We start from the raw sequence: 22,490 nt of genomic DNA on the forward strand, positions 1-22,490 counted from the left end.
CGACGGAGGGAGTTTGAGGACTTGCTGCGCTTCATTGTGCAGGCGAAAGAGGGGGTATATAAGCGGGTGGTGATTGATTGATGTGGCGGTGGAGATGACGAAGTACTTCGCCAGAGACTTCCTCGGCGGCGCCAACTTCTCCTGCTGTCACCTCCACTACGCCTATCGCAACCCTTCCGACTTCCACACAAACAAATGACCGAAATTGCCACCGCAGCCGACGACGCTGCTGCGGACACAACACAAGTTGCTGCCAGCACATCACCGGTATGTGGCTGGATCGTTAGATATGACGTACGACAGTCTGGAAGCTCACACGGCTTACCACAACAGGGCACGAACGATGCGGATCCGACGAACCCAGCCGACTCAGAAGAGATAGTTAACAGTATAGAGATTTTAGTGAAGAACGTAGATGGTAATGAAGACCACATACTGTCGTCCGCGCCGGCGCTGGCGCCAGAAGCTGACTTGGATGCGCCAAGCAGCACGGCCTCCACGACGACGATGCCAGCACAGTTGATCATTGAAGACGCCGCTTGTGGTACGGGTGCTGCTGAGAAGACAGCCGTTCCGATGGTCGTTGATACTATAGATCCGACGGCGGCAGCTCAGACTACGACATCTGCCGGCAATGCTGCAGGTGTACCGGGAGAGACAGACCAGGCCACGATTGTTGCCACCACACCAGCTCCTCCTACTTCACCGCGACCGGATCTCCGCGAGTCGCTAAAATCGAGTGTTTTCAAGGTCCGCGCGATTACCTGGCACGATCCTCGCGGTGTCTCCCGCACCTCTGCCGTGGTGATGCAGAACAACAACGGCCCATGTCCGCTCCTTGCGCTCGTGAATACCTTGCTCCTCTCGACTCCGCCCAATAAACTCGCCGACTCTGCGCTGTCCCGTGTTTCCCCGCATCGCGGTAATGGCAACATCTCTGCCGCGATGTTGGTTGACATCCTCGCGGATGTGCTACTCTCCTCCACCCTCGCGCCCGCTCCGGACTCGGCCGACACTACACGAGTGTTGTCGCTGTTGCCGAGTCTGCACACGGGAATGAATATCAACCCTCGTTTTGACGGCACGTTTGCACCATCAGACGAACTCGCGCTGTTTCGCGCGTTTGACGTTGACGTCGTCCACGGCTGGGTGTTCGACGACGAAGCATACAGATACATGCGCGATGCAGTTGCTGCCGCAGACTCGTATGAGGGAGCACAGAGTTTGCTAGTCGCTGCCGCAGAAACAACTGCGCGGCTCCAGACCCCGGCTGTGGCGCCAGCGACGGCAGACGAGCTGCAGACGATCGAGTTCGCACGGCTGATTGAAGATTTCCTCTCGCAGACCGCTTCACAGCTCACAGCGTGCGGGCTGAAGTTCTTGGGCGAGTTGCTGGCGCCGGGGAGCATCGCCGTTTTTTTTCGGAATGATCATTTCTCGACGATATACAAACACCCGGATTCGAAGCAGTTGTTCACGCTCGTGACGGACGCCGGTTATAACTCACACGCTAATATAGTATGGGAGTCGCTGAACGACGTGTCGGGGTCGTCGAGTTTATTTTTCGACGGCATGTTCGCGCCCAGCGAATTCACATTCGCCGAACCCGCGGCGATGGAGACGCGAGCAGCGGCAGACGCCGCTACTAGTGACGATAAGTATTCGCTTTTTTCGGCGGATGATGCCTCCGTGATCACAGGAACGACGACAGGTAACACCGGCAGCGTGGACGACGACTACGCGCTCGCGGCGGAGTTGCAGAGACGCGAAGACATGGCGATTGCTCAAATGATGCAAACGCAAATCAACGAGCAGAACGAGCGACGCGCGCAGCCATCATCACTATCGCGGTCGCGGCAGCGTAGTGGACACGACGGCGGTAGCAGCGGTGGCACACCGCATGAGATACGGCAGGAGCATGCGCGGCGACAGCGGCGACAAGAGGCAGCGAGTAATAGTGGACAACCGATAGGGCTGTATTCGCATCACGGACAAGCAGCAGGCGCGTTACTTGGCGAGCTGCAAGCAAGTTCGCGCCGGGTGCAGCCGCCGTCATCGTCGTCATCGAGAAGACCGCAGGCGAGGCCGCTTGCCGCTACGACGGGGTCGTCATCAAAGGAAAAGTGTGTAGTGATGTAGGTATATGTGACATTTTTGGGCCGGCACGGGAGTATAACAGACAACTGGGTATGATGCGAATGGGGAGGGGGAAGGAAAAATTTAGGACTGTTCAAGTTATTATATAGTGTATTTAGGAATTTGCTACGCATAGGCTCATATCTCAAGACGCCTGTACGTCGATGGACGTCTTGACAATCCCGATCATGGCACTGGTCTGCAGACTCTCTGAGCCGCCGCTGGCGAGCCGGTACTCGATTTCGGCGAGCCCGGCGATGAGCTGTGAACGCGCGAGGGGCTTAAAGTCGAGGGTCTCGAGTTCCTCGAAGATACCATGCAGAATGTCGACAAGGGCGAGACCATTGGATTGCTTGAACGAACGCACGGTACGCAGAGCGGAACCCCATTCTGCTGTCATCATGGAGTCGAGGATGAGTCTGATATCCGCCGGTCGTGGGTTACCGACGCATTCGTAGATATCGTCTTCTGTGATCTCTTTCGGCGGCGGCTGTTCCGTGTCACCGCCCCCGCTGTCGGCGTCGTCTTCCTCGTCTTCTTCCTGCACAACGTGGCACGCCTGCAGCACGTTGAGTGCACGACGCATGTCGCCCTTGGACAGTTGTAGTAGCGCAGCAAGTGCTTCTTTCGAAATAGCGACATGCTCGGCCTCAATGACGTACTGTACGCGTTCGCGGATAGCGGCTTGCGCGATCGGTGAGAAGCGGAACCTCGTGCAGCGGGATTGAATTGCTGGTGTGAGCTTATGGATGTAGTTTGCGAGGATGCAGAAGCGAGTATGCGTTGTGTACTTCTCCATGACTAGGGGAATTAGCGACAGATATACACAGGGCGAGTAAGAAAGATCATACTTCGACGAAGCGCATTTTGTGCAGCATTTGTCATGGCATCAGCCTCGTCGAGAATGATGAGCTTGAAACCCGAGGAGAACATCTGACGGGTGCTGGCGAAGGTCTTGATCTGCTCGCGCACGACGTCAATGCCGCGTTCGTCTGACGCATTGAGTTCAAGAACCATTGTCTTGAAGCTCTTGCCGTAGATCTCGCGTGCTACGGCGAGGATTGTGCTGGTCTTGCCGGTGCCAGGTGGGCCATAGAAGAGGAGATGAGGAATGCGGTTCGAGGAGATGAATGTGCGGACTGAGCGGTTAGCAGAAGTTCGAGAAGGATGAACGGAATGGCAAGGAGCATACTTGTGGATATGATGCTCTCGTGACCTGCCACGTCATTGAGCGTGCTGGGTCGGTATTTTTCAACCCTAGAGTAGGGTGTCAGCGTGTGCGGGGGAGCAGGGACAATCTCGACGCGACTCGACTCACCATGGCAGATCGTCGTTGCGCGGATCTGAGGGTGCAAATGGCCGTGATGGAGCGGGGGCTGGTACCTGTGCGGACGGTAGCAGCGATGGCGTGTCTATTTCGACGTCGGACATTGTGTGGAGTAGATGCTGCGAAGAGAGCGAAATGAGGAAGTTTGTGAAGTCGCGTCCGAAACGCGTCGGGTTCCAGTCACGAGTTCTCCGAACCATGCTGTGCAACCACTCCACCGCTAACTTCATCGCCTCATCGCGATCCATGTGACCATGCAAGTTGACCGTCTGACGCACGTGTCTTCATGGGCACAATATCAAATTGACATCTACGCGCGCCTGCTGCCGCCGGCGCTGCCTACTTCATTCGCAGACTGGGAAGCCCGCGCGCGCGCCCGCCTCGGCAACCGCAGCTTCAACTACGTCCACGGCAGTGCCGGGGCCGGCCGCACATGCTGCGCGAATGTGCAGGCATTTGATGCGTATCGGCTTGTACCGCGCATGCTCACAGGTGGCGCGCCAGGAGAGCGGGAGCTCGGGGTTTCTCTATTTGGCAAGTGCTACGCGTCGCCGCTGCTGATTGCGCCAGTCGGGGTTCAGAGTATTGTGCATCGCGACGCGGAGCGCGCGACCGCACGCGCGGCTGCAGCGATGAATGTGCCGTTCGTGCTGTCGACTGCGTCGAGCACGAATCTTGAAGACGTCGCAGCTGCGCACTCCATGGTTGCTGCTGCGAAGGCAACAGAGTATGAGAACAGCAGCAACAAGGTTGCGCCACCGGATAAGTGGTTCCAGCTGTATTGGCCGCTCGACGACAACATCACCGCGTCGTTGCTGCAGCGTGCTGAGAAGGCTGGGTTCTCGGTGCTCGTGGTCACCCTCGACACATTCACGCTGGGCTACCGTCCCGCGGACCTCGACGAGAGCTACCTGCCGTTCATCTGGGGCGAAGGGTGCGCCATCGGGTTAAACGACCCGGTATTTGACGCGATGTACCGCGCGCAGATCGCGAGCCAGCCTGCACCGACCATGTTCGATAAGATCAAGTTGCTGCTTACGCGCTCGCGCGGCTCTCTGTCGCTGCTCCTGGCGCTGCTATTCCTGCACAATCGCATTTTCCGCGCATTAGCATGGATGAACCAGGCATTCTCAGGCACGCATAAGACATGGGAGGATTTGAGCGTGCTGCGCGAGCACTGGCGCGGACCAATTGTGCTCAAGGGCGTGCAGTCTGTCACGGATGTGCACACCGCGATAGCGCACGGTGTGGATGGTGTGATTGTGTCGAACCACGGCGGTCGGCAGGTCGATGGTGCGATTGCGAGTATTGACGCGTTGGCAAAGATTGCTGCAGATGAAAAGGTCAAGGAGTCTGGGATTCGATTACTTTTTGACTCTGGCGTGCGAACTGGGAGCGACGTCGTCAAAGCGCTCGCGCTCGGCGCGCACGCTGTGCTGATCGGGCGGCCGTGTATATATGGGCTTGCGATGGCCGGGCAGCGAGGTGTTGAGCATGTTCTGCGGTGTTTACTGGCGGAGATGGAGATTACGATGGCTAATATCGGGCTCAATCGCGTCGCGGATCTCAGTCGCGATGTGTTGGCGATGCCACGAGCGTAGTGTCTGAAATAGTAACCAATTTACTGAAAGCAGGGCAATTTTTAGACTGCCAGTTATTCTGGTGCACTACGCGCCCTATTTAGTTCTCATCTGCCATCATCCGAGAAGCTCACCTCTCCTCGCCCATGACCGACTTCACACGCGTATGTCCGGACTTGCAGCACACCCCTGCGAACGATGCAGTCTTAGCAACACTGGAATCTGCAAACCTATTGGCGGCGGATATCGCAGTATTTTCAGCGTCCGTTGACGCGCTGGCAACGCGCACGAAGCGCTCGTCGCGTGAGCTCGCGACCTTCCTTGACGCGTTTAATGCTGTGGTACAGCCTGCGCCACCACGCAAAGTACGGGTGAAACGCCGACGATGCGACGATGAAGAGAGTGTGGCTACTACGCCACGATTCATCACGACGGGAGATAAGCGCATCGACGCAAGCTTGTTCGGTGGCCGCGGCGTTCCAACAGGGTGCATCACCGAAGTTGCAGGCAAGTCCGGTGCAGGCAAGTCTAACTTGCTGATGCAGCTTTGCGTTGCGGTGCAACTCTCGCCCGCGTATGGTGGGCTCGGACGCAGGGCCGTGTACATTTCCACCGAGGCAGGTCTCGAGACGCGACGGCTCTACCAGATTCTCACTGGTTTCCGACGGCGTGTTGGACCGCGTGAGGCGGATCTATTGCGCAGCGACAACGTGTTATGCATTACATGCAGCGATTTGGAAGTACAGGATCATATTATAAAGTACCAGCTGCCGGTGCTCATACGATCGCAGAACGTGGGACTTGTTGTGCTAGACTCTATCGCCAGCCACTACCGCGCGGAGTACGAGGGCGGCAGTGGAAGTCGCGGGTCGAACATGTATCGACGCAGCGCAGAGCTGCTGCAGTGCGCATGCATGCTGCGAGATCTGGCACGAAAGTATGACTGTGCGGTGGTTGCCGCGAATCAGGTCAAGGACCAGTTCATCACCCGGGGAATGCTGTCCGCGACTCAGGCGGCGGCAACAGTGGTGCCGGATACTATGATGTCGTGTATGCAGAGTACAATGGCCGAAGTGGTTGTGGCGGACGTGGAGCTGCCAGTATCGGAGGAGCTGCGCGATGAGAATATAGAGATCCTCGCTCTGGATAATCAGTCGCGGTTCTTCTCCGGCTGGAACTGGCTCGACTATACCCCGCTGCTAAGCGATGCGTGGCACTTCTCCGCATCGTCAATCCCCTCTTCCGCAGCGTCAGTAGAGTCGAATGCGTCTTCAACGGGGGAAAGCACGATAGTGTCCACGAGGGAGCATAAGGTGCCAGCGATGGGTCATGTGTGGACGACGTGCGTTGCGCAGCGGGTGGTGTTGAAGAGGGAGGAGGGTGGCGAGGCGCGGCGGTACATGCAGGTTGTGTTTTCGCCTTACTTTGCGGGAGGCGAGGAGGCTGTGGAGTTTGAGATCTGCAGCGACGGGTTGCGGACGGTTGGTGGGGAGGATGGGGAAGTGTATGTAAGGCGGTGAGGAGGGCTAGGTTAGCTGAACAACTTTTGTTCCCAGCGCGTCTGAGAACTTCACCCACGCACAGACGAATCAGCATGTTTGAAGAGACCAACGCCGACAGCCTGAAGGCGTGGCTCATTCGCCGGTTAGAGGACATTTCGGACGCCGATTCGGAGATTCTTTCGGACTATGTGCTTGCGCTGCTGAGGCACGATCAGCCGGCGGTCGAGGTGCGCCAGATGTGCCTTGACCAGCTCGAAGACTTTTTGCACGAGCATACCGTCGAGTTTGTCGATAGTGTGTTTGCAGTTCTACAGGTTAGTGAGAACGTGAAACTGTGCGGTTGTGCGGTTCTGACAAACGCGGTGTAGACCGGAGAGTATCTTGGCAACAATGCGACCCAGATGGACACTGTCATGAAATTTGATGAGGACGAGTACGAACCAGCGAAGCAAGAGCCTCCGTTACAAGACTCCGAGCCATTTTTGCAGCAATTTCCAGGATCTTTTCAGCAAGGGATTGTACCGCCGTTTTCACAACAGCCTCCGCAGCAGCCGCAGAACTTCGTTCCGCCAACTGGTCCGCGAAACCAGCCACCATTTCGCGATAACAGCCTGAATAAGAACAACGGTGGTTTTGTGCGCAAGCGCGGGAAATGCAGGAGCTATGAAGAAAAGGGGTTTTGTATGCGAGGCGATATGTGCCCGTACGAGCATGGCGACGAGCGCATTATTGTGCCTCAGCAAGGCGGCTACGACCCTTTGAACCCATCATCGAGCTACGGCGGTGTGGTTGGGGGCAACGGTCAGCAGCGACAGTTCCGGAATGGCGGGTCGAACCGCGGCGGACGTGGAGGTGGCATCCGACCGCAGCGGCCGCCAAACGCGACATATGTGCAAGGCGCGAGCAAGGATCCTGAGAATAAGACGTTGATCGTGGAGCGGATTCCGCAAGAGAACTTTAACGAGGAGGCACTGCGCGACGCGTTTGCGCCGTTTGGTGAGGTCGTGGAGGTGCAGTTGAACCCTCAGTTCTCGAACGCTGGCGTTGAATTCGCGACACACGAGGCCGCGGTGCAGGCGTGGTCGTCGCCGGCGCCGGTGTTCCAGAACCGGTTTGTCAAGGTGTTTTTCAAACGGACGGATGTTGATAATGGAGGCAACCGGGATAGGCAGCAGTCGCCGAATTATCGGAGTGAGCGTGGCGAGCGCGGTGCGCCGCAGAGCCGAAAGCGGAGCGCGTCGCCGGAGATCGATATGGAGGCGCTGCGGCAGCGGCAGCAGGAGAAACAGCGTCTGTACGAGGAACAGCTTGCGAAGAAGAAAGAGCACGAAGAAAAGCTTGCGGCGATTAGACTGCAAGGCGAAGAGTTGCTGCGGAAGCAAGCACGTGAGCAGGCGCTGCTTGTGGAAAAACTGCGCGAGAGGGAAGAGGCGGAGCGGAAAAAGCGCGGCGAAGCTGGTGAAGGTGGAATGGAAGTTGACGACGGGGGATCAGCGGCGACGAAGGTTGCGTTGAAGGTTAAGCTTGAGCAGCTGCAACGAGAAGCCGAGGCCCTAGGGGTTAGCATGCCGCCGGAGTCAGGATCGTATGGTGGATACCGCGGCCGCGGAGGGTACCGGGGACGAGGATCGTTCCGGGCCGGATACGTGCCGCGCGGTCGAGGAGCCTTGCCGGTGATGAACACAGCGAGGTCGAATCTTGACCTGCGCACTAAGAAGGTTGCGGTGGAGGGCCTCAATGACTTGCGTCTGGAGGACTTTGCGGGCTATCTTCTCGGCGTGGGGGAGTATGAGAGCATCGAGCCATGTCCAGGCAACGAGAGCGTCAAAATCGTCACGTTCAAAGACCGGCCAACGGCAGAGAAATTTTTCTACGCCGGGCCAGGGATCGCCGAGGTGGGTGATGTCAAATACAAGTGGTACAACGCGCCGACAGCCGCGGCTGTGCAGGTGCCGGCGCCGGTTACCGCCTCAGGGGGGCCAATAGACCTGGATATGGCACTGGATGACATTAGCCGGGGCGCGAGTGCGAGCGGGAGCCGGCCGGCGGTGAGCCACGGGAACAGCATGCACGAGGACGAGCTTGCAGACGGAGATGTATACTAGACTGCCGCACGGCGCACGGTTGACGGCAGTGCAATTGAATCCGTGTACCGCAATAAAAATGAAATAATGATTACTAGATACAAAGGGAATAGATGAGAAAACCCAAAAAATCACCAAACACCGGGCACCGCGCCGCCTTCACTTCGCCAGACGTCGTAAAGCCCCTTGCCAAGGGCTGTCCACTTGCGCCAGACGAAGAAGACGAATGAAAAGGAATGGAAGAGAGCTGAGAAGGAAAGCGCAAATGCAATGATAAGCGCGTAAAGAGTGTAGAGCAGCACGCCGCAGAAGCGGAAGAGATATTCGTCGGAAGGGGATGGCGCGGCGGTAGGAATAGTGAATTCATCGCGGAGGACGACGACAAACTTGTCTATGAGGGTCGTGCTCGGCGGGGGATATGTCGACGTCGCGGCGTATAAGGCGGAGGTGGTCGTGTTTGAGGAGGCGGAGCTGACTGGCGCTAGACCGGCGATGGGGAAGAAGAAGAAGAGCGGGGAGTCGGAAGGCGGGAGCTGAAGGTAGAAGAGCAGGGCGAGGCACACCGCGCGGAAACAGACGAAATTGAAGAGAAACCAGAGAGTGAGGCAGATGAGGTACGTCTGCAGTGGTACGTCAAAGTAGAGACGGCGCCGCCGGTTATTATTGTTGTTGTGGAACTCGTTGAGCATGCGCGCCTCTTCTTGCAGCTGCCGGTGGTGGTGCAGGTTGTGCGGGAGGAGCTCGTCAGCAGCGTCATGGTTAATGCCGAGACGGCGGCGCGCGCCCGGCGGACGTCTACGCCGGATGAGCGCGCTGGGGACGCGCAAGACGCGGTCCATTGTGGGTGCTGGGGTGGTGCAGAGGCGGACGGCGATGATGCTGGCGGCGAGTCCCGACGGCCCTGGGCGCAGAGCCCGACTGGCGGCTTCGCTGACCCGGTGATGCGCTGACCCGCTTAGATGCGCCGCATCAAAATGTGCGCAATCTTGAATTGGGTCAGCGCATGCTGTGCCCCGGGCCAGGGTCCGTCTCCGGGTCGGTGTCCGTGTTGGACTCGCTTTGCTTTCTTCATCTTCCCGTTCGCCATTTCTCCCACCAACTCACCCGGTAACCATGCCCCCGCCGGACCCGTCATATCCGGCATCCGCCTCCGCTGCTCAGCATAATCATCCTCCGCTTCACTCGCGGCAGCTCCCTCCCCTCTCTGCGGTGTCCCGCGAGCGCGACCTCTACCAGATGCCGTCATCAGTGTCATCGCCGTCCACCACGTCCTCCTCCGTGCCTGTCTCCGCCACCACTGCCGCGCCACCACCAGCGCTGCCCAGCCGCTGGGAACGCGACACCCGCGAGAGGGATTCATACTCGCGCGATCGGGATAGCCTCATGCGCGACCGGGACAGAGAGCGAGACCGTGAGCGGGACAGAGACCGCGACCGGGAACGAGACCGCGAGCGTGACCGCGACCGCGACCGGCGGCTGTCGGCGTGGGACAGAGACCGAGATAGGGACCGCGACCGAGATCGCGACCGAGATTATTGGGACCGCGACTATCGAGACTACCGTGATCGCGACCGCGACCGCGACCGCGACAGAGAACGAGAACGAGACCGCGACCGAGACCGAGACCGCGACCGAGAGCGTGATAGAGACCGCGAGAGAGACCGCGAGAGAGACCGCGATAGGGACCGTGATAGGGACCGTGATAGAGAACGAGAGCGCGACTACCGGGATCGTGATCGCGACTACCATGACCGACGGCCGCCGCTGCCGCCGCTCCCCCAGGGATCCTCGTCGTACCGCGTGTCGCGGGAGTACGACCGCGACAGAGACGTCGTGATGAGAGATAGGCATCACTTCTACGACTCCCGAGACCGCGACCGCGCCGACGGATGGCCTGCGCGCGATCGCAAACTTATCGCCGCTGATATACCTTCACCGGTAGTGTCCTCTGCCCCGACGATGATCACCGCGGTAATTCCAGGCCATCGGCAATCATCTGCGTCGTCGGCATCCATGCGAAAATCTCCACCTTCAACAACCCCTATGGTCTCTTCGCGCTATTCGCCATCCTTAACTCCGTCTCGCCCAACCTATTCCTCTTCATCAGCCGTGTCAGCACCACGGCGGCCGACAAGACCACCATCTGCAGAACCGCCACGAGCAGGCTCAAAGCTGCCAGCATCCTTAGACCGAAGTCTTATTGACGTCAAGATGGAGCAAAAGGCGTCCCAGGTTACTTCGCCGCTCACTAAGCAGGTGCTCGCCCGTTTGGCCGATATTGACCATCCGACTGCGACGGACACTGCCGTCGTCGCTACTGCCGATACCGCGTCACCGGTTGTGGTCAAGCTAGAAGCGGTCGATCAACTGGTCTGTGAAGTACAGTCTGCGAAGGCGCAAGCATCGCAACCGTCGCAGCATGCTATACTACAAGCGCCACCACCGACTGAGTCGGTGTCGCCAGAGCAGCAACACATCGAGGAGAAACCAGTCGAAGAGTCTGTCCCTCTAGGAGTTCTTCGTGAACCCGCAATTGAAGTGACACCGAAGCCAGAGCCCGCGCCGGAGTATGTGCACCACCTATCACCGTCCCTACCCCAACCTCAGGAGGAAGACGAAGAGGAGGAGGACGACTTGAACGAATCTGACGTTGTTGCGAAAATGGAGAACGTGGATCAGCAAATCGCATCGCTTGAATCTAGACTGTCGAGTCTGCGAGAAATGAAGTCTACTGAGGAGAAGCTGCTACGCCAGCAAGTTCCCACACCGGAACTTACTCCTGAGCCCGAACAATGCCACACTGCCCAGCCAGCAGATGTGCAAGTCAAGTTTGAGGATGGAGTGGTTCCGGATTTTGTCAACGAGGATGAGGCCGACGCGGCCGGTTCTTCATCCAAGCAGTCTCCTCCCACACCGGCTTCCGCTACACTTTCTGATCCTCACTGCTCTCTCGCGGCACCTTCAGATATGGAGGTCAACACCCCGCTAAAGTATTTACTTGATCACCCTATCAAGCAACTGCGAGAGTATAGCTTTTTCACGGCAAATGAGACGTCATTTTCCGTTCTGCGACCCACTCTAATACAGCAAGTCCAGAGTCGGAATCGCTACACTTATCATAAAGGACGCGAGCTACAGGAAGAGTATAAGGACATCTACAACACATGGAAGGAGAAATGCCGTAGTGTTGAGGACGAACTTGCGACAGCAGCTGCGGCTGCTGCTACTGTCGTGCGGAGCAAGGGACGCGGCGATTCTAACCATCCAGAAGCCGGACTCGGTTTTGATGAGGAAGACGTGTCGACGTCGCGGCGTGCGCGCAGAAGTGCCGGGCATAACCCCGACATCGTGCACAGCGAGGCGGAGTTCCAAGAAGTGCTTGCCAAGATTCAGCTGGAAAGTGCGCGCGATCCCAAGAACCGCGCAAGGCTTACGTCTGCACGGATTCCAAACATGATTATCGACGAGGAGGAGCGGAAAACCTTTTTTATCGACTCCAACAATATCGTGAAGGATCCGAGTGTTCCACTGAAGCGGCTGAGCACGGACGGCATCGACGTGTTTACCGAGGAAGAGCACAAGCTGTTCTGCGAGGGTTACAAGATGAACCCGAAGCAGTTTGGTCTGATTGCGAAGCATATGGACTTCATCCGGACTAGCGAGGAATGTGTACTTCACTACTACCGCACGAAGAAGACGGTAGACTACAAAGTCATGGCGTCAACGAAGCGACGACGCGGCGCTGGGGGCCGAAAGGGGCGACGGAAGGCGCGAACGACCACAAAGTCGAAGCAAGCGGTTCTGATAGAGGGTCCGACAGTTGATGGTTCTCTGACCGATATTCTAGAACAGAGCACCGAGGGCACGCCGATGGCGACTCCGACTGGTGGAGAATCCCCAGCTATTCCCGGTCCGCCTGTCAGTGCCCCGCGTCTTGGGAGCTCGCGGCAGAGTTCGCACAAGGACATGCAGATGCGCGACGAGGAGATCGCGGCGTTGTTGGAACTCAAGCGGCCGCCACGACGTGCGGCCGCACCGGTTTTTGGACCAACACAGGGTGATGGTACCATTGCTGGAGAGAAGCGCGAAGGAGCTGAAGTGGCTGGACTTGATCTGCCGAAACAGAAGCGTGCACGCAGTAGTGGTAAGAAGGGGCAAGGAAGGAGTGCAAAAAATGCAGCTGTCCCAGCGACCATTATGACTCCGCAGCAACAACCGGTGACGATACAGCAGGCATCATATTACGCTTCTGAGTCATTGCAGCTGCACCAACAATCGTCTCAGTCGATACCCCAATTCTACGAGCAGCATCCTCAGCGACCACCACAAATGATGCAAATGCAGATACCAAGTTACTCCGAGCGGCAACAATTTACAGAACAATTTGATAGCGCGGCTAAGGATCTCAAGGCTCTCAAAGCAAGCGAGGTCGATGCCATCAGTGCATTGGCTGGGCTGTTTGGCGGGTCAATGGAGTCAACGCCACAGCTTATCTCGCAGGCGGTGCCGCAGGAACGGCAGATGATCCCGCAATCGCAATCGCAACCGCGACTACAGTTCCTGGAGCCCCAGGTTTTAGGGCACAATCTCACGAATATCGAACAGTTCGACGCGCAGCTTACGCTAGAGCAACAACAGTTTCACCGACAAGAACGACAACACCTACTGTACCCGGAGCCCCAAAGTCAGACTCAGCAAGTACAGCCAAGCCAGATCTTATCCAATGTAACCACGAAGGCATATGCAGCTGGTCCACCAATCCAGCAGTCGACGCGAGAGCAGTCAGCAAATGCGCGCTCACAACGCTCACCAGTGGAGAGCGATATGTCGCCGCTTAACTTTTTGTCGTCTGCTGCGGCAATGGTTCCCCAGCAGTCACAGAACGAGGGCGGCGGTGCGGATGCAAACGGTGATATGAAGATGGGCAGTATGGGAAATGCACAGAAACGGAATAACATGATCTCGAGCTATTGGAGTGTTCATGAGATGGACTTGTTTCCGAAGCTGTTGCAGAGCTATGGTACGCAATGGGACGAGGTGTCGAAGCATCTGAAGTCCAAGACGACAACTATGGTATGGGCGAACGATTTCCCTTTTGTGCTAGCGGCTAACTCATGTGGTCAGGTGAAAAACTATTACGCGCGGAACGCGGAGAAGTTCGGCTGGGACCGCGTGACAGCGGAAGCCAACATGTTGATCGCTCGAGGCCATCCTACGCCTGCGCCACCGATGCAGCCGGTGCCGGTACGCAAGCGCTACGAAGCACAGCAACGAATCCGCGATGATGATGAGGGCCGTGAGTCGCCTAGCAGCGGTGTTGTGGACGAGTACCACCGGTTCATCGCGACATCGATGCCGACGCACCACATGACGCCGCAGCCGACGATGCCGTCGATTGTGCCGCCCAGCACTAAGCGCGAACCTGTGTATCGGCCGTCAAGCGAGTCAGGGAGCGGGACTAGCACGCCGACACCGGAGAAGCAGGCAGATGCAGAGGCGGCAAGGACGCTGTCGTCTGTGAGTGGCGCGATTGCGCATATGCAGCACGCACCGGTCACGACAGCCACAACGACGATAACGGCGTCCGTGCCCGTAGCGGTGGTTGCGTCAGCTCCTGCAGCAGCACAAGCGCCAACGAAGGGACCACGGCTGGGATTCTTTGCTGAGCCCGCGCGGCCTGGCGTGTCGTCTGTGAATTCGCCGGAGATCATGACTCAGACGCCGCCGATTCTTGCGAGGGTTGACATTGCTGATATTACAAATCCGAAGGAGTGCGCACCAATTGCTGTATCGTCGCCGTCGGTGAGATCGTTGGTGACGTCCCCTGCGGTGTCTGTGGCGCAGCCACCGCAACTCCAAGCGCAGCCGCTGCAGCAGCAGGCCATGCCCACGCAAGCGTCTATACCAACGTCTTCATTACCGTCGGTGTATTCATATGGGCACGCTAGCACGCCAACGTCGACGAGCGCCTTCGCACAGCCGCGAGCTCCAACGCCAACACCGCAGATCAGGAGGACATCGAATCTGTTCGACCTGCTGAATAACGATACGCCAGAGCCAGTCGGAGCGCAGAAGCACATGCCCTCGCCAGCGCCGGTCAGTGCTGCTCGTTCGCCTATGGCGGCACCGGTGCTGCCTGTAGTTGAACAATCGCGCAAAACGTCGTCATGGCTCAGTACTATTGTGTCACCACACTCGTCACCAGCACCTGTGGGGCAACACCAGAACCAACAACAACAACAACAACAACAACAACAACAACAACAACAAGTGCCGCTTTTGACGACTCCAGCATACGTGCCGCAACCAACGCAACAACAGCCGCTGACGGCGTTTTACCAGCCAGCGTCAGCGAGTCAGCCCCAGCAAATGCAGACAAGGACGGCTGTTCCACCGATGGGATTTTCGTTTGCATTAGGATTGCCGCATCCGCAGCAGCCACAGCCAGTACAAGCACAGCAACAGCAACAGCAACAGTACTCTTCGAGTCAGATGCAGATACCAGGATACTACGGCCCACCACGACAAGGCGGATTCGAGCAAGTCGCAGGGCCGCTATATGGAGGACCGCAGCTGCCCCAGCAGCAGCCGGCGCTTCAGCAGAAGCAGCAGCAGCAGCAGCAGCAGCAGCAGCAGTTGCCACATACGCAGGAGAACACGAGTGGACAGCCGGCACTACCGCCGATGTTGCCGCGGATCTCGTCACTGATCAATAGTCAGCAGATGTACGAACTGCCTGCGCCGTTTAGTAGCCGGGAGAGCAACGAGAGGGGGGTTTAGATGGGGAAATGATTAGAGAGTTGTACAGTATACGCGATTGATGTGTTGCTTTGTTTTCGGATAACCAGGATATGGATTGGGTTTGTTTTTGCGTTTCCAGGATCGCAGAGGGGATGGATGTACGAATAGCGGTTGATATTACGAGTAATGGAACGAATGCACAATAGAGCTGCCAAAGAGGTTCGGCGGGTTAGGGCACGTCGACGTGGGTGCTGTCTTTCGATTTTGGACGACGATCGTCGGCAAACTGGCTACCGTACACTGCTCTTGTCATTAGACAGCTCCCGCAGCACTTCACAGACACGAGCAATGATGATGTCCAGAGCAGTTATGAACCGAAAGGCACTGATAACGGGTCTTATCCGTGGCTCTGCCGCTGGCACGCAAGCTCTGCGGATGTTCGGAACTACTCCGAGCCGACGGAGCGAGGAGGACGACTTTGTCCCCGCGCGGCAGGGCCAGATGACCAAGATCGAGTTCCGGATTGAGCCGCTACCACGGCCAGGGGAGCCAATCGAGACGAAGCGTGCACGACTGCTGTACCAGTCGCGGAAGCGCGGTATTCTCGAGACCGATCTGCTGCTCTCACGGTTCGCCAAAGAGTACCTCGCCGGGTTTGGTGCTCCAGAGCTCGAGGAGTATGACAAGCTGTTGGACGAGTACGACTGGGACATATACTACTGGGTGACTGACGCGAAGCCGTTACCGAAGGAGTGGCAGAACAGCAAGATCTTCGGGATGCTCAAGGCGCAGGTTGCACGGGAGGCGAACGAGGCCACGCGCATGCCCGATCTGTACACAGATAACTAGGAAGTGGAGAGTGGGGTGCTGCTTTTATTTTTGTTGAGTACATACATGCACGGTGGAAGAGAAAGAGACAAATAAGTACAATGAAGATTATAATGCATTAAAGAACAAGTAAGTGTAAACGCCAAAAAAATCGAGTAGCATGATGATAAGTATGGCCGCGTCTCCGGCCGCGAACACCTTATGTCAATGTTTCATTTTGTACAAGAAAAGAGCGCTACTCCTCAGTGAGCTTGGCGAGGATCTCGGAGTCGCGGAAAAGGATGTAGTCCTGATCGCCGACTTTAACGGTGCTACCGCCGAATGGAGGGATGAGAACGCGGTCGCCGGGCGCCACGGAAGGCGTGATGCGCTCACCCTCCTTGGTGAGCAGACCGGGGCCAACAGCAAGAACAGTGGCCTCGCTCAGCTTCTCGACGTTCTTCTCGGGGATGTAGAGACCGGACGCGGTCTTGTTCTCTGCCTTAATGCGCTGAACGAGGATGCGGTCGAGAAGTGGCGCAACGCCGCGGATGCTTCGAAGAGTGGTAGCCTGCACGAGCAGATGTCAGCAGTAGATCATATCGAGCAGAAGCATGCAGTGCACATACCATTGAGTGTATAGAGGATGGTAGGAGAATCTGCCGAGACGTGTAGTTTGAGGCGGTTGCGGAGGTTCACGAATCGTGGGAAAAATATTTATGGGGAGAAGTCAGCGCAAAGGGGTTCGTGTCACAGGGAACTTTCTGGACGCGCCCCGGCCTGTGCGGCTCAGTAGCTGCATCACGTGACCAAGAAGACTTATTTTGACACGACGCATATATCAATAGTTCGAGTCCAGATCCCGGGCCACTATTGAATTTGAACCTCTGCTGATAATCGGCCTCCCCAATCCCCACAACAATGCGCCGATTCCGAATTTCATCAGGGCTGGCGACGCTCCTTGTCGTCTTTACTGTGCTTTCTGCGGCACCTGCTGCTCAGGCGCTAAAGCTCGCGGTCACTGCGCAGACGCACGCGCACGTCGTTCCCCGTTGCATCCGCAATTTTGTCACGCGTGAGGTGCTGGTTGTCGTCAATATCAAGACCGACGGGCGCAAGGGCGATGGACAAGTGCTCAATGTTGCGGTAAGTGCAATTGCAGGGAGTGAAATGAATGTTGGACAGAGTAAGGGGTGAGTGGGAGTATAGACTGACATGGATAACCGCTCAGATTACCGACCTTGAAGGGAATGAGTACGCACGGCCGAAGGTATGCATGCAGTGGCTGATAATCGCTGATATTTTAGTGTGATGGTGAATGCTGATTTAAACACAGGATGTCGTTGGCGATTCCCGCGTCGCGTTCACGTCGCACTCCGACGGTGCGTTCGACGTATGCTTTGAAAACATTCTGCAACCACGTATGTTCAACTTGCTCATACTTTGATGCTGTACGCATCTGTTTTGCTGCTAATCGCTCGATAATGTAGCTCACACGAGCGGTCTGAGTCGCGAAATCGACCTGGACATCGACATTGGCGCGGACGCGCGCGACTGGAACGCGGTCGGACAGACTGAGAAGCTGATGCCCATGGAGCTTGAGCTGCGACGCATTGAGGAGACCGTTGACGAGATTAGCCGACAGATGGAATACCTGCGCGCGCGCGAGCAGCGCATGCGCGATACCAACGAGTCCACCAACGCGCGTGTCAAGTTCTTCGCGATCGGTACCCTGTTTTGTTTGTTTGGGCTGAGTGTCTGGCAGCTTGCGTATCTTAGACAGTATTTCCGGTTAGTAGCCTCGTATCTTTCGTTTCTTTTGCACTGTGATACTAAAGGTTCCGCAGATCAAAGCACCTCATCTAGTCATGTCATATGCATCATTCCCGCTATGTCTATATATTTGTTGTACAATATGCGCTTGGCGCCTTCTTCTTCTTTATTTCTGCACATCCATCACTCGTAGACGGGAATGTGGCGGCGGCAGGCGCTGGAGTGGTTGGGCGACGCGTCCTGGGCAGGCTGTGGGGTCTCGAATCCTCCCAATGTGCTAGCCGGCGAAGCTCAGTCCCTTTTCTTCTTCTTCTCCTCCCCACGCCGTCACATCTTGTATACTATCCACAGAATGGAAGAGCTTGCAGTATTCCAGCGCCCTGACGTGGCCGCTGGTGTGCTCGCGTGGCCGTCAGTGGACCTCGTTAACGTGTCCATCTATGCAAACGCGTCGCTCTCGCTCACAGACATCACCGACGTCGACAATGAGGACGACATCGATAATTACACCGTCGAGGGCGATATTGCCAGCTGCCTCGAGCCAATGCGTGCGTTTTCCTGTGCTTCAGCCATGACGTATTCAATTTCCGGCTGCTAAATGTCTTTAGAACTTGTCGCGGCGCTGCCTCCTGACGCAGATGTCGTCGGATCGCGGATCCGCATTCGCAACGTTCACACCACGATCTTCAAGCGAGTTCACGCAGAGAATGCAGAGAACGCAGAAGAGTACGATCCTCATTTTGAAATGGATTTCCAGGTTCTTGGCGAAGCTGCGTGGTACCACTGTCTCACCCCGAGCTACGAGTATAAGGCCATCTTCAAAGACATCATCGAGAAAACAAAATTCTGGTGTAAGCTGTATAATTGTAATAGCGCACAGCATGGGAGCTTCACTAATGGTTTGTCGCAGCATGGCTAAGTATGCAGATGCAGTATCTTTACTCACTGACCGACGAGCACGAGTTTGCGACCCTCTTTGAAAGTCTCGACAGCTCGGTAAGTCCTTGCGTTGTCACGACCGCCAATGGAGACCACACACTGACCTTATCACAGTACACAAGCGACTACGAAACCTTCCGATTTTTTGGACTGTTACTCAAACACTGTCGATTTATCATTTCTCGGCTCTTGAAAGACCGATTCTGGGACAACGACTTGCTACTTCGAGCCTTCCTCGGACACTCAGAATACAGAGTACGTTGCTCCGCCGATCCTCACTTCCCAATTTGATTTTAATGTTCTTCTCCAGCCGATCGTGTTGGAACTGTCAAAAAAGCTTAGTGACGCAGCGCTGATTATCGACGAAACAAAGTCAGACTACGTAGAGAACAACATCAAGCTGCGCAACGTTGCGTCGCGTAAGCGAAAGCGCGGGTCAGACGATAACTCATTACACTCTGTTTCGTCATCTTCGTCGTCGCTGTCGGATCATCAACAGGCGGATGTCGCGATTCGCATTGAATCTTCTGTATCGCCGCGGTCACGGTCAGCCGCGCACCTATTCGGCGCGTCGCTCGTATCACCCGCGACGCCGTCATCGGTATTATCTTATATCACTCCACGAATACTCGACTTAGTCGAATCTGCTGCACACTACCTCGTCCTTTTCGGTCCGCGCACGCCAGGTCTTGCAGTTATCGGTTCCGACGAGTACCTCGAACTCGCGGTGCGTGAGCTCAAGCGCACCAAAATCCTCACTAATCCTGACTGGAACAAAATGCTTGGAAATGTGTCGTGGCTAGGAGGGTTCTGTGACGAGGTCAGGAAACATCAGAAGTTGCTTCGCGAGAAGAGCGACGAGATTGAGGATCGCGATATGTACGACATGTATGATCGATATATCGAGGATATGTGCATTTATTTCTCTGGAAGGTTGAATGCACTTTGCGAGATCAAGGCGGCAGAAGCGACTGCGGCAGAGGCGGACGAATCAGCAAAAATGGTAGCGGCTGTCACCACACAAGACGACAAAGCTGCCTTGGCAAGTGACGAAGTGATAATCACAAATGAGCAAGAATCTGAGCGCACCCCGGAACATACAGCAGTCCGGCATTCACAAAAGGCGATTTCAAAGCTGAGACCGTTTGGATCACCCGCATTAGCCGCTGATCAAGGTTATGAGGACTTTGATGCCGACGAGGATATGTACGCAGAATTAGCCGTGACAACAACACCAGCCGACGTGGATGAGGTGCAAAATCACGATGGATCAGTTTTAAACTTAGACTCGGAATTGCCCCTCTTTGAATCTGTGGACGTGAACTTCAATTTTGAGTCAACCGACCCGGCACCGTCATCGGCCTTGACGAGTTCTTCCACATCACTATCATCTCTGAACAGCATTAATGACGACATCAGCTCCCCAATCTCCTTAACGGTAGCCAATATACAGAGCCGCCTGATGACCTCTTTCAATCTCGCTCGCGTATCCGACGATGTACTCTGTCACCTAGCGCCGATAACATGGACATGTCCACAGCACGGCTGTGGGACGACTCTGCATAACGCCAACACACGAGACACACATGAGGAGATCCAGAAGCATTTCCAGACGCACGTCCAGCAGTATTTGTCGGCGATGGAGGAGATGCGCGAGATAGGTATTGCGGGAAAGCATGTCGAGTGAGTTGTTCCCTTGTGTCGCCGGCGGACCACGTATTAATAAGATTATTTAGGAACTTGTTGGCAAAGATCGATAGCATGGCGGCCGTGTGGTCACAGGAGCAGGAGAAGTTGGAAATTACGATACGGGAATAACTGTAGTCGAAGCATTTTTGCGTGTTTTGTTGTCTGTCTTAGTGTTCCGCCAGTCTGAGTATCAGACGAGGCGCGGCGTTCAACGGGGCGATTCTGATTTCTTCATTATATAGTTAGCGAATCATTTTGTATTCTACGTTGTCTACAACATTCATTTGCTTTGCACGATAGCCCCAGAAAGCTTCATGACGCGCGCGAATTCTGCAAACTCGACACTGCCGCCATGCGCAGTGCCAGTGGCGACGCGGAGCATCTCCAGTAGCTCTTCGTCGGTGACTGCGTCGTCTCTGGCGATAGTTGCCGCGTTGCGGAGGTCGGCGAGCGTGATGGCAGCTCGCTCCCCTGGTTGGTGGCGGGCAACGAAGAGTGAAAATGCGTGGCTCATTTCGTGGTCTTGACCGTCCACGATGCTCGGGTCAGTGGCCGTTGATGCGGCGACTACAAGGGGCCGATTTGTGGGTCTTCGCTCGTTGTAGAGATACGCCATGATCTCGACAAACAGCTTCTGGTCCACTTCAGTACTGTCACCTTCTCTTCCTTGTCTGCTTCCTCTTGTCGCCACAGTTGCAGCGATATCCGCCATCTCGGCGTCGTTCTGGACTACCTCGTCAAACCCGAGCGCTGATAGCGCGTCGCCGAGGTTTGCAGCATCAAAAATGCCGGAGACGGGGTCACACGCAAGGTCATATATCTCGAGGATCTCGGTGAGGTCTGCAGCGGTGATATTGAGTGTGGCTACGTCAAAAGTAGGCACGGATGTGAGTGGTGCTGAAGCTGTGATTGATTGTGAGCGTGTGAGCGCTGATTGCGATTGTGGTAGCTGTGTTGCTGGTTTCGGCGGTGATGTATTTCGCGCGGGAGTTCGTCGTCGTGAAGGAGATGATGTCGTAGCTTTGGTTGGCGTTGATATCTTCCGAATCCTTGCGCGTTTAGCTGACGGCTCTCGATACTCCTCGTCATCCTCGTCATCTTGCAGATCATCTTGTTGTACTTCTTCGTCGTCCTCGTCGTCGGCCGTTGGCTCGTCCATTGACTCATCCCGCTCTTCCTCTTCTATCTCTGCAGCAGTATCTCCCTCTGTAACAAGCTTCTGCTCATTAACTGGCAGTTCCTTTGCCGGCGGTTCCGCAGTATCCTCAAACGTGACAGCCGCTCTCGGATCTTTGCCTTCGCCGTCGTCATCGTCGGCGTACATATTCTCCGCGTCGCCAAACTCGACCTCCTCGTCATCCTCGTATATGATATCGTCCTCATCAATATCTTCCTCGTTATCTATTTCATTGTATGCATCGCTCATCGGATAGTCCTCTATACCATCGGCGTCGTCATCAATAGAAGAAGAGTCGACCGTGGTCGCGACTGTTGGCGTTTGTATCGTTATCCGGGGAGGCGGCTAGTAGCCGCAAGTCAGCCATTTTCAAAGCTTCAACATACAATAGCAAATAAGTCGTACCATGGTATTATCGTCTTGCTGCTATAAGCCTAATCCAGGCTGACCGACTGCTGCTCAATTGAATGCCGCGATTGCTACCGCGGTTGTTAGTCCCATCTGTGCCCTAACCCGCAATGCCGTGAAGTTTCTTGCAGTGGGTGAGCTTGCTGTAACTCCTGAATTTGCTCCCGGGCCGGCGCTACTTCGCCGGCTCCTGCTCCGTCCCATCCAAGCAGTCTTCATGCTCGCATCAAAAGAATGACGCAGCATTTTGCATGACAGACATGGATGATGAACAACGTAAAGTATGTTGTTAGCGGGATGGCATAACGCCTCCTCTTACCAAAGAAT

At 56.0% G+C, this 22,490-nt stretch overlaps 12 protein-coding genes across 12 annotated transcripts; 8 read left to right on the forward strand and 4 right to left on the reverse strand.

Moving 5' to 3' along the window:
• The first annotated feature begins 134 nt into the window (after positions 1 to 134).
• Positions 135 to 2,322, forward strand: V1518DRAFT_410514 (uncharacterized protein). Its single transcript, XM_066902618.1, has one exon. It carries the CDS (start codon positions 196 to 198, stop codon positions 2,137 to 2,139), a length of 1,944 nt encoding a protein of 647 aa, XP_066762558.1. The 5' UTR covers positions 135 to 195; the 3' UTR covers positions 2,140 to 2,322.
• V1518DRAFT_410516 (P-loop containing nucleoside triphosphate hydrolase protein) lies at positions 2,235 to 3,721 on the reverse strand. Its single transcript, XM_066902619.1, has 4 exons — positions 3,455 to 3,721; positions 3,329 to 3,393; positions 2,988 to 3,275; positions 2,235 to 2,937 (listed from the first exon to the last, which is right to left on the reverse strand). Exons 1-4 carry the CDS (start codon positions 3,709 to 3,711, stop codon positions 2,282 to 2,284), a joined length of 1,266 nt encoding a protein of 421 aa, XP_066762559.1. The 5' UTR covers positions 3,712 to 3,721; the 3' UTR covers positions 2,235 to 2,281.
• Positions 3,565 to 5,132, forward strand: V1518DRAFT_410517 (FMN-dependent alpha-hydroxy acid dehydrogenase). Its single transcript, XM_066902620.1, has one exon. It carries the CDS (start codon positions 3,718 to 3,720, stop codon positions 5,062 to 5,064), a length of 1,347 nt encoding a protein of 448 aa, XP_066762560.1. The 5' UTR covers positions 3,565 to 3,717; the 3' UTR covers positions 5,065 to 5,132.
• V1518DRAFT_410518 (P-loop containing nucleoside triphosphate hydrolase protein) lies at positions 5,130 to 6,585 on the forward strand. Its single transcript, XM_066902621.1, has one exon. It carries the CDS (start codon positions 5,190 to 5,192, stop codon positions 6,561 to 6,563), a length of 1,374 nt encoding a protein of 457 aa, XP_066762561.1. The 5' UTR covers positions 5,130 to 5,189; the 3' UTR covers positions 6,564 to 6,585.
• V1518DRAFT_52831 (uncharacterized protein) lies at positions 6,145 to 8,880 on the forward strand. Its single transcript, XM_066906618.1, has 2 exons — positions 6,145 to 6,859; positions 6,914 to 8,880. The coding sequence occupies exons 1-2, from the start codon at positions 6,638 to 6,640 to the stop codon at positions 8,648 to 8,650; spliced, it is 1,959 nt and encodes a 652-aa protein (XP_066762562.1). The 5' UTR covers positions 6,145 to 6,637; the 3' UTR covers positions 8,651 to 8,880.
• On the reverse strand, positions 8,696 to 9,525 carry V1518DRAFT_410521 (uncharacterized protein). The gene has a single exon (XM_066902622.1). It carries the CDS (start codon positions 9,466 to 9,468, stop codon positions 8,761 to 8,763), a length of 708 nt encoding a protein of 235 aa, XP_066762563.1. The 5' UTR covers positions 9,469 to 9,525; the 3' UTR covers positions 8,696 to 8,760.
• A 195-nt stretch (positions 9,526 to 9,720) lies between these two features.
• On the forward strand, positions 9,721 to 15,641 carry V1518DRAFT_431053 (uncharacterized protein). The gene is made up of 2 exons (XM_066906185.1): positions 9,721 to 13,702; positions 13,754 to 15,641. The coding sequence occupies exons 1-2, from the start codon at positions 9,743 to 9,745 to the stop codon at positions 15,407 to 15,409; spliced, it is 5,616 nt and encodes a 1,871-aa protein (XP_066762564.1). The 5' UTR covers positions 9,721 to 9,742; the 3' UTR covers positions 15,410 to 15,641.
• V1518DRAFT_410523 (Flavinator of succinate dehydrogenase-domain-containing protein) lies at positions 15,642 to 16,339 on the forward strand. The gene has a single exon (XM_066902623.1). It carries the CDS (start codon positions 15,719 to 15,721, stop codon positions 16,217 to 16,219), a length of 501 nt encoding a protein of 166 aa, XP_066762565.1. The 5' UTR covers positions 15,642 to 15,718; the 3' UTR covers positions 16,220 to 16,339.
• On the reverse strand, positions 16,217 to 16,975 carry V1518DRAFT_410524 (chaperonin 10-like protein). Its single transcript, XM_066902624.1, has 2 exons — positions 16,807 to 16,975; positions 16,217 to 16,748 (listed from the first exon to the last, which is right to left on the reverse strand). The coding sequence occupies exons 1-2, from the start codon at positions 16,807 to 16,809 to the stop codon at positions 16,434 to 16,436; spliced, it is 318 nt and encodes a 105-aa protein (XP_066762566.1). The 5' UTR covers positions 16,810 to 16,975; the 3' UTR covers positions 16,217 to 16,433.
• Positions 16,976 to 17,040: 65 nt separating this feature from the next.
• Positions 17,041 to 18,269, forward strand: V1518DRAFT_410527 (emp24/gp25L/p24 family/GOLD-domain-containing protein). Its single transcript, XM_066902625.1, has 5 exons — positions 17,041 to 17,323; positions 17,409 to 17,447; positions 17,514 to 17,598; positions 17,668 to 17,968; positions 18,025 to 18,269. The coding sequence occupies exons 1-5, from the start codon at positions 17,099 to 17,101 to the stop codon at positions 18,041 to 18,043; spliced, it is 669 nt and encodes a 222-aa protein (XP_066762567.1). The 5' UTR covers positions 17,041 to 17,098; the 3' UTR covers positions 18,044 to 18,269.
• V1518DRAFT_410532 (uncharacterized protein) lies at positions 18,270 to 20,921 on the forward strand. Its single transcript, XM_066902626.1, has 5 exons — positions 18,270 to 18,498; positions 18,559 to 18,801; positions 18,861 to 18,946; positions 19,004 to 19,144; positions 19,200 to 20,921. Exons 1-5 carry the CDS (start codon positions 18,303 to 18,305, stop codon positions 20,574 to 20,576), a joined length of 2,043 nt encoding a protein of 680 aa, XP_066762568.1. The 5' UTR covers positions 18,270 to 18,302; the 3' UTR covers positions 20,577 to 20,921.
• V1518DRAFT_369589 (uncharacterized protein) lies at positions 20,859 to 21,737 on the reverse strand (the record flags this gene model as incomplete). The annotated part of the gene is made up of 1 exon (XM_066901281.1): positions 20,859 to 21,737. One exon carries the CDS (start codon positions 21,735 to 21,737, stop codon positions 20,859 to 20,861), a length of 879 nt encoding a protein of 292 aa, XP_066762569.1.
• Positions 21,738 to 22,490: the final 753 nt, after the last annotated feature.

Source organism: Limtongia smithiae, assembly GCF_038497785.1.
Source record: "Limtongia smithiae strain NRRL Y-17922 unplaced genomic scaffold V1518scaffold_1, whole genome shotgun sequence".
Classification (NCBI taxonomy): Eukaryota; Fungi; Ascomycota; class Lipomycetes; order Lipomycetales; family Lipomycetaceae; genus Limtongia; species Limtongia smithiae.